At 41.5% G+C, this 17,878-nt stretch overlaps 1 protein-coding gene across 10 annotated transcripts in view; it reads right to left on the bottom strand.

Moving 5' to 3' along the window:
• Positions 1-17,878, bottom strand: part of KANSL3 (KAT8 regulatory NSL complex subunit 3) — a 49,558-nt gene that overhangs the window by 13,633 nt on the left and 18,047 nt on the right. For 8 of the 10 annotated variants that reach the window (XM_042932107.1, XM_042932105.1, XM_042932112.1 and 5 more), the window contains 12 exons: positions 14,683-14,773; positions 14,371-14,556; positions 8,565-8,696; positions 8,198-8,314; positions 7,849-7,950; positions 7,674-7,745; positions 6,470-6,544; positions 6,136-6,293; positions 3,814-3,877; positions 3,173-3,373; positions 2,810-2,966; positions 1,188-1,265 (listed from right to left, as the gene is read on the bottom strand). In XM_042932107.1, coding sequence (XP_042788041.1) covers positions 1,188-1,265; positions 2,810-2,966; positions 3,173-3,373; positions 3,814-3,877; positions 6,136-6,293; positions 6,470-6,544; positions 7,674-7,745; positions 7,849-7,950; positions 8,198-8,314; positions 8,565-8,696; positions 14,371-14,556; positions 14,683-14,773 — 1,433 coding nt within the window. Of the gene's footprint in view, positions 1-1,187; positions 1,266-2,809; positions 2,967-3,172; positions 3,374-3,813; positions 3,878-6,135; positions 6,294-6,469; positions 6,545-7,673; positions 7,746-7,848; positions 7,951-8,197; positions 8,315-8,564; positions 8,697-14,370; positions 14,557-14,682; positions 14,774-16,008; positions 16,137-17,878 lie in introns of those variants that run through there. The other 2 variants (XM_042932113.1, XM_042932108.1) reach the window with 2 other exon arrangements.

Here is a 17,878-nt window from a genome sequence, read left to right as displayed (position 1 = left end):
TGAACATTCCACAAAGAAGAAGCAGAGAAGCACACTACCCAGTCCTCTCAAAAAAAGAGACTTTCACAAGGCTCTCGGAGTCCTACTCTGTCCTAAGCACCCAAGGTTGAAGATTTGCTTGCCAAATGAAGGCAACAAGAAGGATTATTGCCAGGAATTAAGGGTGGCTTTGAGTGGCTACTAGGCAAGGGAGCATCTCAGCCAAGACAACTGTATAGCTCCTGCCCAAAAGTAACAGGGCAATGGTGGTCCATGTCACAACTAGTCCCCAGGTCATTTGCACTAGTACAGAGAAAGGCCAACTGTTCGCACATGAGCTTCCCCCTCCACTGAATCAAACATACTCATCCTGCACATGGCCAAGCCTCCTGGACTCTGAAGTTATCCTTCAGGTTTCCTCAGAGATCCCCTTCTTTTTTTTTAAATTTATTTTTATTTTAAGTAGGCTTCCCACCCAGCGTGGAGCCCAATGTAGGGCTTAAACTCATGACCCTGAGATCAAGACCTGAGCTGATATCAAGAGTCACACACTTAACCAACTGAGCCACCCAGGCACCTCAGAGATCCCCTTCTTTTTAAAACCAGAAGCCCACTCCAGTCCCTCTTCTTAGCATAGGCAATCAGGGGAAGGGTGGGGAGGAAAGCAGTAGTATATGAGGATGGCGGGCAGGGATGGGGCTCCTGGCCTGGGCCACAGAGAGCTACGCCGGACCACAGGGCAATACCAGCTGGAAGGACCACTTAGGGGACAAATGCAGTGACTAAAATCAGAATAGGAAGGAGAGTAAAAGGGAGAAGAGCTACAGGTTTTATGCTTATTGTAAGTGGCTGATGTGCTTGTAGCAGCCAGGATGGAAGCAGGAAACCAGAGACAGGGAGAAAAACACACAAGGAAACTCAGGTTCACAGGCAATGGGCCACAGGCACACATAGGAGAAGCACAGCCAAGAACCACAAGAGACAAAAAAAAGAAAAATCATGAGAGGCCAACAGAAAGTACAGAGAAAAAGCAGACTATGGAGTAAGCAAAAGAAGTCAGCCAAGAAAAGAACTGAAGACAAAAAGGCAGAAAAAGAAAAGTAGGAAACCAGAAACAAATGAGAAACAGAATGGGGAAGCAACTGAGGGAAAAGTGGACAGAAGCAGAGAACAGAGCGTGAAAAGGTGAAAGGAAAAGCAATACTCACCAAAAAGACAGGAGGAGGTGCCGGGAGGAAGAGCTTTCCTCACCAGCATATTTTGTTTCAGAAAAGCAGCAAACTGTGCTGGAATGAATCAGAAAGAATTACAGAATCACAGCCAGCCAGAGAAAAGAGAAAAGGAGAGGGAGTAAGAAAAAGATATGAAAATGTTCTAGAAAATGGTCATCATGGGCCCCTTCCAGAATTACTGCATGGGTTCGAAACCTAACTCCCATGATGATTCCATGGAATCACCCATAACTGAAAATAATAAATGTACCTGCTTCATTTGCCGTTGCCACGATTCAACGAGCAATAGCAAGTCAAGTGCCAAGAAGACAGCATGGCACATAGTCAGGGCTCCATAAAAGTTAGCTATAATCATTCCCTCTTGCCTCTGAGCTCTGTCAAAGTCAGGGCGCTAGGGCTGCTGCTCTGCACCATATTCTGGGTCCTGTTTCGAACCCAGGTCACCAATCACCCTTTAAGAACTCCTTAGATTCTCAACTAATTATCCCCTCCATAAGCAGAGCCAACCACTGGTTCTCTCTTCATCAAAAGCCTATGGAAACACCACCCACCCACCCACCCAGAACTTGGCTCTGGCCACCACTTAAGAAGATCCAGGTCACAGACCATCCACGTGCACACAAGAAGCTTGGCCTCTTTTCCTTTTTTTGTTTTTTTTTTGCCTTCACAGATCCCCTCACACACTTGTGCTCCTTGTTAGCACCACTCTTAAGGGCACCTTCTTAAGATGCCTGGGTTTAAATCCTTTGGCTCTACTAAAAAGAAACACAGGGGAAGTGAGCAGATCAGCCTGCTGTCATCTCTACATCTCTCTACTGGACAGCCAGCTCTGGTGCTGCCACTTTCCAGGCACGTGAGACCTCAGATGATACATGCTCCTGGATACATACACACACAATGACCAAGGGGCCTTACCTCAGGACTGCCCAACAGGATCAAAATGGGGGCATGGGGAGAGCCACTGTTTCTTTTCCACCTACCCGCAAAACTCTCCCTTTTCTGTGGCTTTAGTAGCACTCATTGTTCTCCAAACTCTGATCTCAACCATACAAACATTTTCCAGTCTACTCTAAAACCTATCTGCAGAGAGACTGATAAACTTCACTGGAAGTCTCAATATGGGAGGCTGAACCTTCAAGGTGGAAACAAAGAAAGGGCATGATGCCAGTTGAGTTGCCCTGGAATCTGATGAATAAAGCTAATCACCCTGTCCACATGATCTGAAGAGTGTCCTGACTGCAGGAGTGGCTGGGCAGGGCCTAAAACAGAAGAAGTAACTTCCCCAACTGGGAGTCAGAAAAAATTTTTAGGCAAATACACATGGAGTCAGCTCATAAAGCCTAACTCCCCAGAACACCAATGCAAAGCTATAATTAGTGGAACTATACAACCCCACTAATGCACAGACCTTTTGTGATGTCTTACTCTTGAAAACAATCCTCAGTATTCATTTCAACCTAATTTTGTTTGAACAGAAATGTGGGAAACGGTGCCTCTCACATGCCCCAGAAGTTACAGATGTCAATACTTTCCAAATGCCATATGATGTCACTGCAGAAGATAACCTGAGAGGCTACTAGGCCAGGAGGAGCCAATACCTTGGGCTTGTTTGTGGGTCAGCACAGCTTCTGTCCGCTGCACATGTCTCTTCAGGAGCTGAGAGCTCCCGATTTGACTGGACTTCTGGGCAGAGGTCACTGTGGTCACTTTGGTCTTGGGACTGGAAGTGGGGCTGCTGGACACACTGGAAAGATCCTGAGTAGGGTGAGAAGAGTAAGAGCTGAGCCAATGCTGTTTGGATTTAACCATTAATTATCAAGTCCCCTGGAATTCCCTGGTCAGGAATTCTCCTCAAAGCAACTCTAAGGCCTACAGCACTGGCAAAGTAGACAAGCATCCCTAGGAACCAAATCCACAGTCTTCCTTCCCCAGCAAAAGCACTCCCTCCCTGCCTACATTACCTCTGAGCCTGAGGGTGAGGCAGGAAGCTTGGCAGCTGGTGAGGCAGGCCGACTGCCCCGCTCAGGAACCTCAAAGGCCAGGTCTCTGCGGGCTGCATCCCGAGGCTTCTTCTTCTTCTCAGCATCCTGATCCCGAGGCTCGGAGCCCATGTGCCCTTCGGTGCGAGTGAGCACTCCAGTCAGAAAGTCCACGATCTCATCCTAGTATGAAGAGGGGCCCAGGCCGCTGAGTCCTTCAGTCTAGGGAATAGGAACCTCCCCGACAGGGTTAACTCAATTCAATCAACCCTGCCTTTGGCGTCAGGTGTGCCTTCAGTCCTTCTCCAGGCACACAGAGCCAGGCACAAATCCAAGCCTCAGTCAAAGACCAGCAGGAGCCTATGCCCCAAGGCCTCTGTGGGGTAGTGTTCTGGGATGGTTGTGCTCCCTCACTCCTCCAATAAACTCTTTCTCCCCTGATGCTCTGTATGCATCTTAGACTGTCACTCTCATTTCCCCTTTCCTTTGCTTATGATTTAGTTCTACCAGAGGCCCCAGTGGATACTCCTTCAGAGCCAAAGAGGCTGCTGCCAACAAGATCAAGCCTAAAGGTTATAGAAAGGCAAGCCTAGCTGAGAAAAACACATAAAGCAACTGTGTACCTGAATACATCTGTCCACCATGCTCTGAGTCAGTCCCTCTGATTTCTTCTTTGTTTTGCTTATTCTAAGAGACAGAGACAGAGAGGAGAAAATGGCATCACATGGAAGTGAGAATGGGTTTCTCTTCTGTGTTGGTTCTTTTCTAGGCTCAGGAAGGAGGACTACGTTAGCCCTCACGCAGTTATCATAACCTCTCTGAACCTGTTTCCATGTCTGCAAAACGGGGAATCATAACACCTCACTCATGGAATAGTGAGGATTACAAAAATAACACATATAAAAAAACAAATAACATATGGAAATTGCCTAGGACTGTATACTACAGAAGTCCTATACCTTTGGCTTCACAGATAAACTCTATCTGACTTCTAAGACCTTATCTAGAAGTCTCCCAACGGAGGCCCAAACCCTGAGATCACTGGTTGCTGTTGAAATGAGATTAGTAGAAGAGGAAAGGTGGTCACAGGTTAGTTCTAAAGGGATAAGAGAAAATGGCCACAGATGGCTGCATTCTCCTCTTTGAAAGCTAGTCTGAAAACCCCTGGTTTCTGACTGGGGGCCTCAGCAAAGAGAAAAACAGAGCCCCCAATGACAGGGTAGAGAACAACATTCTGAGTCTCCAAATTCTGAGACCCCAATTTACTGGCTGTTGGCCTCTAACCTAGGGTAGCACCCTCATCTTACAGATAAGGATCGCTGAGTCCCAAAAGTTAAGCAGTTTACCCAAGCTTCTTAGCAAAGCAGCCAAAACTAAATTAAGGTCTCCCAATCCTCAGGCTGATGCTCATGGCATCATGCAAATATGTCTCATAAGCAGCCTCCTGACACAACTCCATGAAGGTATCCCCACCTCTCATGTTCCCTCCCTGCCACTCAACACACACATGATACCTTTCTACAGATAAGAACGTCTGAATGACCAACAAAGACAATCAATTTACATGAAAACACTACCTTGAGAACCAAAGCATTTGCTTCTAGGCCCAAAAGAAGCTGCCAAATGACAAAGACCAGGACTTCTTCAAAACATCTCTGGGTAAGAAACTGACAAGACAGATGGGGGCAGATACTTGCTTTAAGCTACTAGCTAAAAAACACAAATGAAATTAATCTCGGGGCGCCTGGGTAGCTCAGTCAGTTAAGCATCTGACTTTGGCTCAGGTCATGATCTCGTGGTGAGTTCGAGCCCTATGCTGGCCTCTATGCTAACAGCTCAGAGCCTAGAGCCTATTTTGTATTCTGTGTCTCCCTCTCTCTCTGCCCATCCCCCAACTCATGTTGTCCCTCTCTCTCAAAATTATAAACATTAAAGAAAGTTTTTAAGAAATTAAATCTCTAAAATTGAGCATATAAAAAAAGGAAGCCCAATAAATGACACAATCTCTTTTTCAGTAATTTCATGAAAACACAATTAAAGTCCCTACAGGCAGCCAGTCTTGTAAAGACCAGTGGCCATCTCAATGACCAAAGGTGCCCCTTCCAAACTCTGGCTGTTTTTACTCCAAAATACATAAAACGATGCTTAATACAAATAAAATCTAAGTTCACATACATCCTTAGTAAGGAAAGAAAATATAAAAAAATGCCTACCCCAGTGAAAGCACAGTGACCAAGACTGCCTTCACAAGGTCTCAAAGTATCTCCTTCCCATAGGGTGACTACTAATCACAAAGGGAAATATAGTAACTTTACAGTGGAGAAACCTGGAAGATGCCACCTTAACCACACAATCAAGGTTAACACCATCTATGATAAGACACATCAACATCATGTATCCCCAGAGAAGATGTGCTGAGGGCTTATCACCTCTCGCATTCCTGCCAAAAATGCATATGCTCTACCTAATCACAAAATGTTAAAAACCTACATTGAGGGGCAGCCTACAAAATAACTGGCCACAAGTCTTTAAGATGTCAAGGTCATGAAAGACTAAGGAATAGTATCAAATTCATGGAGACTGAGGAAACAAGGCAACTAAAAACAACATGTGATCCTGGACTGGATACCGCACAGAAAAAGGACATCAGTGAAACAATGGACACTATCAGCACCTACAGATTATAGTGTCATACAATGTTAATTTTCTCATTTTGATAATTATACTTTGGATATGTGAGACATCAACACGTGGAAATCTGAGTTAAGGGTATGTAAGAATTTTTTGTACTATTTTTGCAACTCTTTATAAATCTGAATTAGTTCATGTAAAACAGTTCCCGTTTTCACGGAAGCAGATTTAGTCTATAGTTACATCATCACTTCACAGGCATCTCTCCAACACTGTAACATGGCTCTCTCACAGCTCTGGGAGAACCTACGCACCTGAGATTATCGTCAGCTCCCCCAACTACCACCAAGCTGTTCTCAGCTCGAATCTTCTCCCGGAAATCCTCCATGGCTTCAGGATGACACTGCAAGGAATTCTGCCCAATGACAAAGAGGACTGGAGTCTTCATATCCAAGAGGGGATCATCCACATCCTAAAACATGTATAAATTTTACTATCAGCCAATTAATATTCACTGTGCACTGACCTGGCAAGTCCACTGAGGGGAGTCAGCCTGGCAACTACAGTCACTAACCAGTTTGGGCGAGGTATGCACCCCCTTACCCTTACCAGCCAATGACCCAGCAATCAGCTACACCCCATGCTTACCCCTCTGGGACCATCCACAGTAAGTAAAGGAAACCCAAGGCAGACAACTGCAGTGACGTACTCCATCACTGACACCTGGAAATAATACAAAAGTTTGTCTCAAGGTCAACTTCACTGTAGCTACATCCAGAGCTACCACCCAGAGTCCGGAGGTAGTCCAGACCTACCAGCTAATCCCATCTCCTCCCCACCAGTCCTAATCCTCAAGGGTACCAGCCATAGTGGCAGCAGTAAGAGCACAGGGCACAAAATACACTGTACCACCTGGAGAAGTGAAGCCCTGAGAGGATCCCAGTAGAGGGCTGAACCACAGGATGGGAAGTTCAGTGCTTCCAATCCTACCAATTCTCTATACTAATGTCTTGTTCACTTTTTCCTCCACTAATAGCAAATGCAATCAGGAGAACACAAATATTGCTCTTCTTCCTTACATGAAGAAAATCTCTCCTTTTTGAATTTAATAGTTAGCTCCAGGCACTTGCAGTCGCTGACTAAATTCTGCCATTCCCAGGACCAGGGAGTTTAGGGAGATAGCCCTCTTCTTCTGGTGGCCCTGGATGTCATACTTAACCAGACGACATGAAGCAGCACAGACTTTGCTTATTTGATCCACTTGAAAACTGGGGCTTTGGACAGGTCAGGGACACTTACACAAGCTAATGTACGTAAATAATAAAGAAAAGGTTCCCTGATGTCTTAGAAAGGCATAAAATATGAACACAACATCAAATTCCAAAGCTATTAAAATTTATGCCTGTTACAATTATCATTTTTTTTTGGTGGGGTTTTTTTGTTTTTTTTTTTAGGTGAGAGAATAGTATTTACATTTGGGGGTGGGGGAAGAATATTTTTTTCAGAAATACATGCTGAAATATATATAAATGAAATGATATTTGGGATTTTCTTCAAAATAATCGGAGGAAAGAGAAAGTGGGCAGGAGTAAGATGAAAAGAGCCTGATCATAAGTTAATCACTGGTAACACTGGGTGAGGGGCTCACAGGGTTTATTATAGGACTATTCTAAGTTTCTGCTTAAAATTTTCACAATAAAGTTAAAAAATCGTCTTCTACACTTTAAAATGCATTTATGTAGGCAGATCATCTAGCACAGTGCCTGGAACATAAAAAAGAACTCAGTGGTAGCAATCAGCAGTACTAGTATCTATCATAGGACAACCTCCAAATGAGATGGGAATTACTTACGTGACAGGCCACCAATGCTCCTGTATTCCAGCCAATCAAGATAATGGGTTTGTGGGGGAAATGGCTGTGAATCTTTGCAGGAAGAGAAAGCAGACAGTAAGACAGGAGGCTATAGCTGGGTGCAGAACAACCCCAGAACGCTGGGTGTGCCCCAGTGAACTGAGGGCATTCTCACCTCCAGCACTTTGCTTCTCACTGCCCCAATCATATGCTCAAGACACTGCAGAACTCCTACTCCACTACCATTGTTCAGCAGATGGGTGGCTACGGGGATGACCTAAAGGAAAGAAAGTGGCAGCCATACCAGCAGAAGTTAGTTTCAAATCTTCTCTCAATTCTGCCTAACCTACCCTAAATCTCTTCAACCTTGGATAAGCACCATTCAAATTAAAAACCAAAAGAGAGTGGAGGGTATGCTCAACATTTAAGTCCATCCATTTTGATCCCCTCCTGCATTCTGTCTGCTTAGTCCTCCAAGCCTCTATGTCCACCCAGGAGACAGTTCCGCTTGTTCCCACACATACCTTGCCTAAGCAGGATAGCTGAGATTGCCAGAAGCGGTGGCGGCGTGAGGTGGGGAACACGGAGCTAGAAGGCCCAGAGGACGCAATGAGAATGAGAGGAGAGCCAGGGAGTTTGCTCTAAGAAGAAAGAACCCCAACAGAGAACCAGTGAGGAAGAGGTGCTGCTCCACAAAATCCCAAGTATCCCAATACCTTTCTTATCCCAACCAATGCTAATTTCCTTATGAAACTATGCTAAGCAGTATACACAACCAGTTATTAATGGGAAAAGTTAAACAAGTTATTTATTACCCTCTTGCTAAGATTCTGAGACTGGATTCTAAACACTTCATGGGCCAAAGTTAAGTTTTGAGCTGCTCTAACTTACTGGTTTGTTATGAGAAAGCACCCCCACAGCAGGATCCCAGGGCCTCTTCAACAGGAGGGACAAGGCCTCAGCTCCTGCAGCCCCAGTCTTCGTGTTAGATGACACAAGCATCCGGTCAATCAAAGTAGGGATCTAAAAGCAAAAGCAAAGATGCTTCCAGTGTGAAGCAAGAGACCTGTCTACCACAGTAATAGGGTGGGAGGACAGAACCCCATTATGAGCCACAGACAGACTTCAACTAAGCCTCTCAAACTTTACTCAGGGGCAAAAGTACAAATAAGTGGATAGTTGAAAAGTATGTCTCCCATCACTGAAGGTAAACGGATACACTCCTCTGGAAAGGACCCCAGTGATATGCATCAAGAGACTTAAATTCATTCCTATCCCTTTCCCAAAGGATTCTACTTCTGAGAACCTTTCCCAACAAAATATATCAAAACCACAAACACACACATATAGGGTTCACGGGGGGGGGGGGGGGGGATGCAAAAGATAAATTCTCTCTCAATAATAATCAAAAAGATGAAACAACCTAAATATATCTATAAGAGTGGTTAAGCAAATTATCCATATAACTAGATATTAAGGGTTAATTTAAGGTATTTAAAAGAATTTGTAGTAACACAGGAACACAACTTTACTAAAATATTAAAAATAAAATAGAGAAAAAGTGCTGTTAGAAAATATGACAAAATATTAATAGTGATCTTTATGGAGTTATGGACAGCTCTTCCCTTTTTAGATTGCTGTATTTTCTAAATTTCTTCAATGAACATATTGATTTTATAATTTTTTTTTTTTTAAATCTGCATTTTCATCTAGAATACTGCCTTCAAACTTTGGCATATTAAGGAAATCTGTTATTGTGTTCAAAATAATATAACTTATGTATTGTGTATATTGTGATTTACACTATATCCTATTTTTCACTATTCACCAGAAATGTGACCTCACAGATGTGTAAAATATAAGTTTCAGACATTCTAATGCTTACACTGAGAAGAAATATCTCTGGGAATTTCACATTACCCACAAAAGGTCAAAGTGACCTAGGGAAAAGGAAAAATTTTTTAATGTTAAAGGTAGTCTTTAGAAAAACAAAAAGGTTTTGAGAAACTGGACAATGAAAAGTACAATGGTGATGTGGGTTATAAAAGGTCAATCCACAGCTAACACCATACCCAATAGTGAAAAGCTAAGAGATTTCTTCTAAGATCAGGAACAATATAAGAATGCCCACTCTTACTACTTTTATTCAACGCAGTATTACTATTAGTCCTAGCTAGAGCAATTAGACAAGAAAAATAAAAGGCATCCAAATTAGAAACGAAGAAGTAAAACTGTCACTATTTGTAGATGACATATTATATACAGAAAACCCTAACAACTCCACCAAAAAGCTGTTAGAACTAATAAACAAATTCATGGCACAAAAACAGACACTCAGATCAATGGAACAGAACAGAGAACCCAGAAATGGACACACAAACGTATGGTCAACTAATCTTTGACAAAGCAGGAAAGAATATCCAATGGAATAAAGCAGCAAGTGCTTCTGGGAAAACTGGACAGCGACATGCAGAATGAACCTGGACCACTTTCTCAACCATACACAAAAATAAACTCAAAATGGATGAAAGACCTAAATGTAAGGCAGGAAGCCATCAGAATCCTCAAGGAGAAAGCAAGCAAAAACCTCTTTGACCTTCTTACTTCTTACTTCAACACATCTCCAGAGGCAAAGGAAACAAAAGCAAAAATGAACTATTGGGACCTCATCAAAATAAAAAGCTTCTGCACAGTGAAGGAAACAATCAGCAAAACTAAAAGGCAATTGACAGAATGGGAGAAGATATTTGCAAACAACATCTCAGATAAAGGGCTGGTATTCAAAATCTATAAAGAACTTATCAAATTCAACACCCAAAAAACAATCCAGTGAAGAAACGGGCAAAAGACATGAATAGACTTCTCCAAAGAAGACATCCAGATGGCCAACCGACACATGAAAAAATATTCAACATCACTCATCATCAGGGAAATACAAATCAAAACCACAATGAGATACCACCTCACACCTGTCAGAATGGCTAACATTAACAACTCAGGTAACAACAGATGTTGGCAAGGATGTGGAGTGAGAGGATCTCTTTTGCACTGCTGGTGGGAATGCAAACTGGTGCAGCCACCCTGGGAAACAGTCTGGAGGCTTCTGAAAGAATTAAAAATAGAACTATCCTATGACCCAGCAATTGCACTACTAGGTATTTATCCAAGGGATACAGGTATGCTGTTTCAAAGGGACGTAGACACCCCAATGTTTATAGCAGCACTATCAACAAAGCCAAAGTATGGGAAGAGCCCAAATGTCCATCAATAGACGAATGGATAAAGAAGATGTGTGTGTGTGTGTGTGTGTGTGTGTGTGTGTGTGTGTGTGTGTGTACACACACACACATATACATATATATAGTGGAGTCTTACTCAGCAATCAAAAAGAATAAAATCTTGCCATTTGCAAGTCAGTTAAGTGTCATCCACTATGTGGATGGAACTAAAGGGTATCATGCTAAGGGAAATCAGAGAAAGACAAATGTCATATGACTTCATTCATATGAGGACTTTAAGACACAGAACAGATGAACACAAGGGAAGGGAAGCAAAAATAATATAAAAACAGGGAGGGGGACGAAACATAAGAGACTCTTAAATATGGAGAACAAACAGGGTTACTGGAGGGATTGTGGGAGGGAGGATGGGCTAAATGGGTAAGGGGCATTAAGGAATCTACCTCTGAAATCATTGTTGCACTATATGCTAACTTGGATGTAAATTTAAAAAATTTAATTTAATTAAAAGAAAAGAACTAATAAACAAATTCAGTAAAGTTTCAGGATACAAAATCGATATACAAACATCTGTCACATTTCTATACACTAATAACTAACTAGCAGAAAGAGAAATTTAAAAGACAATCCTGCTTACAACTGTATCAAAAAGAATAAAATACCTAGGAAGGAATAAATTTAACCAGGGAAGTGAAAGACATGTGCACTGAAAAATGTAAGACGTTAATGAAAGAAACTGAAAAAGACACAAACAGATATTTTTGCTCACAGATTGGAAGAATGTCGTTAAAATATCCAAAATATCCAAAATACCCAAAGCAATCTGCAGATTCAATGCAATACCTATTAAATTCCAACAGGACTTTTCACAGAAATAGCACAACCCTAAAATTTGTATGGAACCACAAAAAAAAAAAAACAACCCACCAAATATCCAAAGCAATCATGAGAAAGAACAAAAGCTAGACACATCATGCTCCCTGATTTCAAACTATATTATCAGGCAATGGCAATCAAAACAGTATGACTGAGGCATAAAAACAGACACATGGATCAATGAAACAGAATAGACAACCCAGAAATAAACCTATGCTTATATAATCAATTACTCTATGACAAAGGCAAGAATACAAGGGGGCAAATACAGTCTCTTCAACAAATTATGTTGAGAAAACCAGACAGCTACATGCAAAAGAATGAAACTGGACCACTTTCTTATACCATACACAAAAATAAATTTAAAATGGATTAAAGATCTAAATGTGAGATCTGAAACCACAAAACTCCTAGAAGAAATCACAGGGGCGCCTGAGTGGCTCAGTCAGTTAAGTGTCTGACTTCAGCTCAGGTCATGACCTCACAGTTCGTGGGTTCAGGCTCAGCATCGGGCTCTGTGCTGACAGCTCAGAGCCTGGAGCCTGCTTCAGATTCTGTGTCTCCCTCTCTCTTTGCCCCTCCCCTATTCTCTCTCTCTCTCTCAAAACCAAACAAACATTACAGGAAGGAAGGAAGGAAGGAAGGAAGGAAGGAAGGAAGGGAGAAACTATAGGCAGTAATCTCTTGGACACTGACCTTAACAACATAATTATGGATATGTTCCCTCAGGCAAGAAAAACAAAAGCAAAAATAAACTATTGGGATTACACCAAAATAAAAAGGTTTTGCACAGCAAAAGAAACCATCAACAAAATGAAAAGGCAACCTCCTAAATGGGAGAAGATATTTGCAAATGATAGATCTGATAAGGAGTTAGTATCTAAAATACATAAAGAACTTATGCAACTCAACACCAAAAAATAAATAACCCAATTAAAAAATGGGCAGAGGACCTGAATACTTTACCAAAGAAGGCATGCACGTGGCCAATAAACACATGAAAAGATGCTCAACATCATTAACCATGAGGGAAATGCAAATTAAAACCACAAGCACTCACCACCTTATACCAGGTAGAATGGCTAATATCAAAATGACAAAAAATAACAAGTGTTGGCAAGGATGTGGTGATAAGGGAACCCTTGTGTGCACTATTGGTGGGAATGTAAATTGGTGCAACCACTGGGGAAAACAATATGGAGGTTCCTCAAAAAATTAAAAATAGAATTACCATATGAACCAGAAATTCACTGCTGGGTATTTATCCAAAGAAAATGAAAACACTGGAGTGCCTGGTTAGCTCAGTCAGTTAAGAGTCCAACTCTTGATTTCAGCTCAGGTCATGATCTCATAGTCGTGGGATCAAGCCCCATTTTGGGCTCGGCACTGAGCATGGAGCCTACTTGGGATTCTCTCTCTCCCCCCCACTCTCCTGCTTCTCCCCTGCTCGCACACTCTCTCTCTCAAAACAAATAAACATTAAAAAAAGAAAAAAAAAGAAAAAGAAAACACTAATTTGAAAAGATATAATAAGCACCTCTATGTTCACTACAGCATTATTTGTAATAACTAAGGTATGCAAGCAACCAAGTACCCACCAACAGATGAATGGATAAAGATGATGTGGTATATATATAATGGAATATACTCAGCCATGAAAAAGAATGAGATTCTGCCATCTGTGACAACATGGATGGACCTGAAGGATATTATGCTAAGTGAAGTAAGTCAGAGAAAGACGAACACCAAGTGATTCCACTCATATGTGGAATCTAAAAAACAAATGAACAAGCTACAAAACAGACTCATAAATACAGAGAACTGCTGGTTGCCAGAGGAAAGACAGTTGGGGGACAGGCGAAATAGGTGAAGGGGATTAAGAGATATAACTTCCAATTATAAAATAAATTATGTCACAGAGACGAAAAGTACAGCATAGGAAATTTAGTCAATAACACTATAATAACATTCTATGGTGACAGATGGTGACTACACTTACTGTGGGGAACACTTGAGTAATGTACAGAATTGTCAAGAAACTATGCTGCACACCTGAAACTATATCCCAATTATGCTTCAATAATAAAAATAAAAAATAAATTTTAAAAAATTTTAGACAGAACCTGATAGTCTAAGAAGAATCTGAGAATAGAGGAACCACTGCTGAGAGCGCAGCCTAGAATGGACAATGCTCTGGAAAACTCCCCACTCTGCAATCCTGTACTCCAAACAGCTAAGTCGGCTTCTTGCCTCCTTCTCAACACGCCTCCCTGTTAAGTCCTTTGTCTCCTCTGTGGTAATTCTTTTCTCATCTGACCTCAGAGGTGACTCAAACCACCAGCTGCAGACAGGACTAGAGAGGCTAAAGTACATTTTGGTTTTCAAGCCCTACGCTCCATCCTGGAGACAGCAGAACTGAAGACATTTACACCAGACAAAACGTGAAATGATAACACGTCTCCTATTTAGCTTCAGTCATGTCCTCCAGGCTGACCAGGCAGTGACCTTGCCCAACCCCACTTCCTGAACCCACAGCAGAGACTGCTACCCCAGGATAGGACAGATGCCAATCACAGCCTTACCTTCCCTTTCAGTGTCTGCAAAGCATCCAGGTAGGCAGCCAGCATGGGCAGACTCAAGGTCTCCACCAGGGTGGTATGCAGCCACTGGATCAGCTTGGTGTCCCAGCTCACGCTTGCGAGAGCCTGCCGCACTCTCCTCGCACACTTGTCCACAGCAACACGGCGTAGTACTGGCTCATTGCAAGCCTGGATGATGTAAGTGAAGTGATAACACATGAAGGGCCACCTTATTAACAACTGGAGTAGGTAGGGGGATCGTCAAGGTAGTCAGCCAGTAAGGCTGAACAAGGCAGAGCCCTTCTAGAGTCTTACCCCTTCATTGGCCAAGCGGGCAAGCCGGTCAGACTGCAGGGCTTTGAGGATCTTGTTAAAGAGCTTGTTCTGGGCCATTGTCCAACCAGTCCTATAAGAGAAACTCTGAGGAATTAAAGTCAAACTCCAGAGACACTCCTCATGCAAGTACACTGTACAAAGATTACGCCACTTTTTTTTTTTTTTTTTTTTTTTGGTCTCCACTGTGAAACAATAGAACTCAAAGCAGCTTTAATCTAAGACCACTGAGCTAAAGCACAAGACCTAGATTCTGGTCCCAATCCTGCCCATAAGTCACCTTAGTTTACATTTGTATTAATATATATACTATAAGTCAAACCAGTTATGAGTGAAATTTTTTCAGGGCTAGCAAAGCTAATTATCTAGAGGCTAAAATAATCCACTAATAAAAGCATGGCACCATTGCACAAATATATTTGAATTTCAAGAGTTTCAAGAATTTAATATTTCACAAAAAAAGACAGCATGAACAAGCATTTTAGTGTACTAAAACCTCAGACTAAGATAAGAGGCCTATTTTAATTAGCTTTAGGGGGGGTCTAGGTGGCTTAGTCGGTAGAGCGTGTGACTTTCAATCTCGGGGTTGTGAGTTTGAGCCCCACGGCGGGTGTAGAGATTACTTTAAAAAACATAAATAAATAAATAAATAAATAAATAAATAAATAATAAATTAGCTTTCTTTTTTAAAGTAGTCTTCACACCCAGTGTGGACCCCAACATAAGGCTTGAATTCACAATCCTGAGATCAAGACCTGAGCTGAGATCAAGAATTGGATGCTTAGCTAACTGAGCCACCCAGGCACCCCAAAAATAATGCTTTAGGAATATAACAGATGACGCTTTTCTCCCACTCCCTAATATTCCACCCCATACTACCTCTCTCCCTTTTCTGTGTATATTTTTAATATTTTTCTGTATACTACACAATTAGCAAATTAACTTTTGAATGGTCTGTTCCATGTGAGTTAGTACTGAACCATACTCACATGCCACTGGCATACACACTTCTACTTTGATTAGGGAAGGCTTTGTGTATTGTCCTCCAACTTAGCTGTAAACTCCCTGCAATTAGAAACTAGTCCTCCTGCTCTTGTTCCCACCTCATCACACCTCATTACAAGGGGCTTTTAAAGCCTCCTTCAGCCCATTCCTGGCAATCTTAATGACTCTGATACTCCCAACTCTGGTCAGTAATCTTCGTAAAGAGATTAAGAGAAAGTAATAGATGCCCAATCAATATTTATTAACTCCCACTGCCTTAAAAAAAACCACACACACACACACAAAAACTGGTGATGAAGTTACCTTTAAAAAAACAATTTAAGTGGATGCCAGACCCAAATGAGAACCTGGAATGAGATCATAGCAGCATTTCAATCAGTAGGGTTAAAGTAAGTAGCGCTGAGATGACCACTAGCCAATAGGAAGAAGAAAATCTGGACACCTATGTATCACTATACCAAAATAAATTCTAGGTAGAAAAGTTAAATATTAAAAAATATAAAGTTACAAAAGGAATAGGAAAAAAGTGGCAAATATATATTTACCCAGAATGAGCGAGACATTTCTAAGTATGACCTAAGACCTAAACAGAAGCCATAAAAGAAAGATAAATATTAAAGATATAAAGATTAATAAAAATTTCAAACTTCTGTAAAGGAAAACACTAAACTATCATAAACAAAGTCAAAACGCAATGGAAAAAGTACTTGCCATTTCATTAAAATAGAAAAAGCCTCCAGAAAATTAGTGAGGAAGTGACAAAACACTCGAAACGAAAACAATGGGCAAAGAAAATGAAAAAGGCAGTTCACACAAAAAAAGTAAACTCCCTTCAAAATCAAACATGCAAATTAAAGTCATAAAACATTATTTTTCACCTATCAAATGGGTGAAGTTACAAAGTTATCAGGTTATTAAACATTAAAGTTATTAAAAGTTATTGAAGATTAAATAAATATGAAGTTATTATTTAGTGACTTAAAAGTTATTAAGAAGTTTACTAATACTCTGTGTTCTGAAAATGTAAGAAAATAGGTCTCTCCATAGTTTGTTGATGGAAATATAAATTAGTACAACCTTTTGGAAAGTCAGTTTGGAAAATCAATTACGGGGGAAAAAGAAAATCAATCAAAAAACCTAAGTCAGATCATGTCACTCTGCTCAAAGGCCTTTAGTGGCCCCATTTCAATCAGTTGAAAACAACCACCTCCTTACAGTCTAGACCCAACAGTCTCTCCAACCTCATCATCCCTGACTGCCCCTGACCTACTGGGCTTCACCACATGCCCCAACCCACTCTCCACACACCCTATAAGCTTCTACATCACAGACTGGGCCCTTGTCATCCATCCCTTCTACCTGAAACAATGGCTCCTTCTCCTTCAGGTTGTTGCTCAAACATCACCTTCTAATGAGCCTTCCCCTGACTCAACCTTATTTAAAACTACCAACACCCAGATTTCCTATTCCCCTTTCCAGCCAGCTCCCCACCTCATGCTCCATTTTACTTCTTTGTTTAGTCTGTCTCCCTCTGCTTGAATGTAAATGCCAAGATGGCAGGGATTTTTATCGGTTTTAAGTGTTACATCCCCAGCATGTAAAAGTGTCTGACACATAAGAGCCACTTAAACATTTGCTGAATAAATGGACGAACTGTATGCACATTCATTACATACCAAGCCTTGTAAACAGCTGAGTACAGATTCCAACCCTCACACTCCCTACCACACTAAGCACATGGGTACTGAGCAGGAGAGGAATGCCAAAACAGGACTCAGGTTCAACTGTCAACTGAGCCCTTCCTGATACCAGGATGGGCAAACTGAAGGAGGCTGCTTGAAACTTCAACAATCTCAATTTTTCTTACTCTATAACAGACTAGTATCCCTTCCATCATACACCACCACCAAGATACCCTATTTTATACAGGTCATCTAAGAATACTAGTAACATGGCCCAGTAAATATGCAGATGCAGGGCAAATTGCCCTTTGTTATTCACTTTTTACAACTATCCTATACTGTCCTTAGAGTAAATACCCTCTAGAAAGGGAGAAAATAACGGTCCTCAGTAAAATAAAAAATAAAATCTCCACCTTGGTGGAGGTTTTACAACTCACTAGTTACACACAGTCCAGGAGAACACTAACTAGGAGCCAGGACTCTAATCAGCT

This window comes from Panthera leo, chromosome A3 (genome assembly GCF_018350215.1).
Source record: "Panthera leo isolate Ple1 chromosome A3, P.leo_Ple1_pat1.1, whole genome shotgun sequence".
NCBI lineage: Eukaryota > Metazoa > Chordata > Mammalia > Carnivora > Felidae > Panthera > Panthera leo.
Note: the sequence above shows the minus strand (reverse complement) of the source record. Positions and strands in the feature narration are given on the sequence as shown.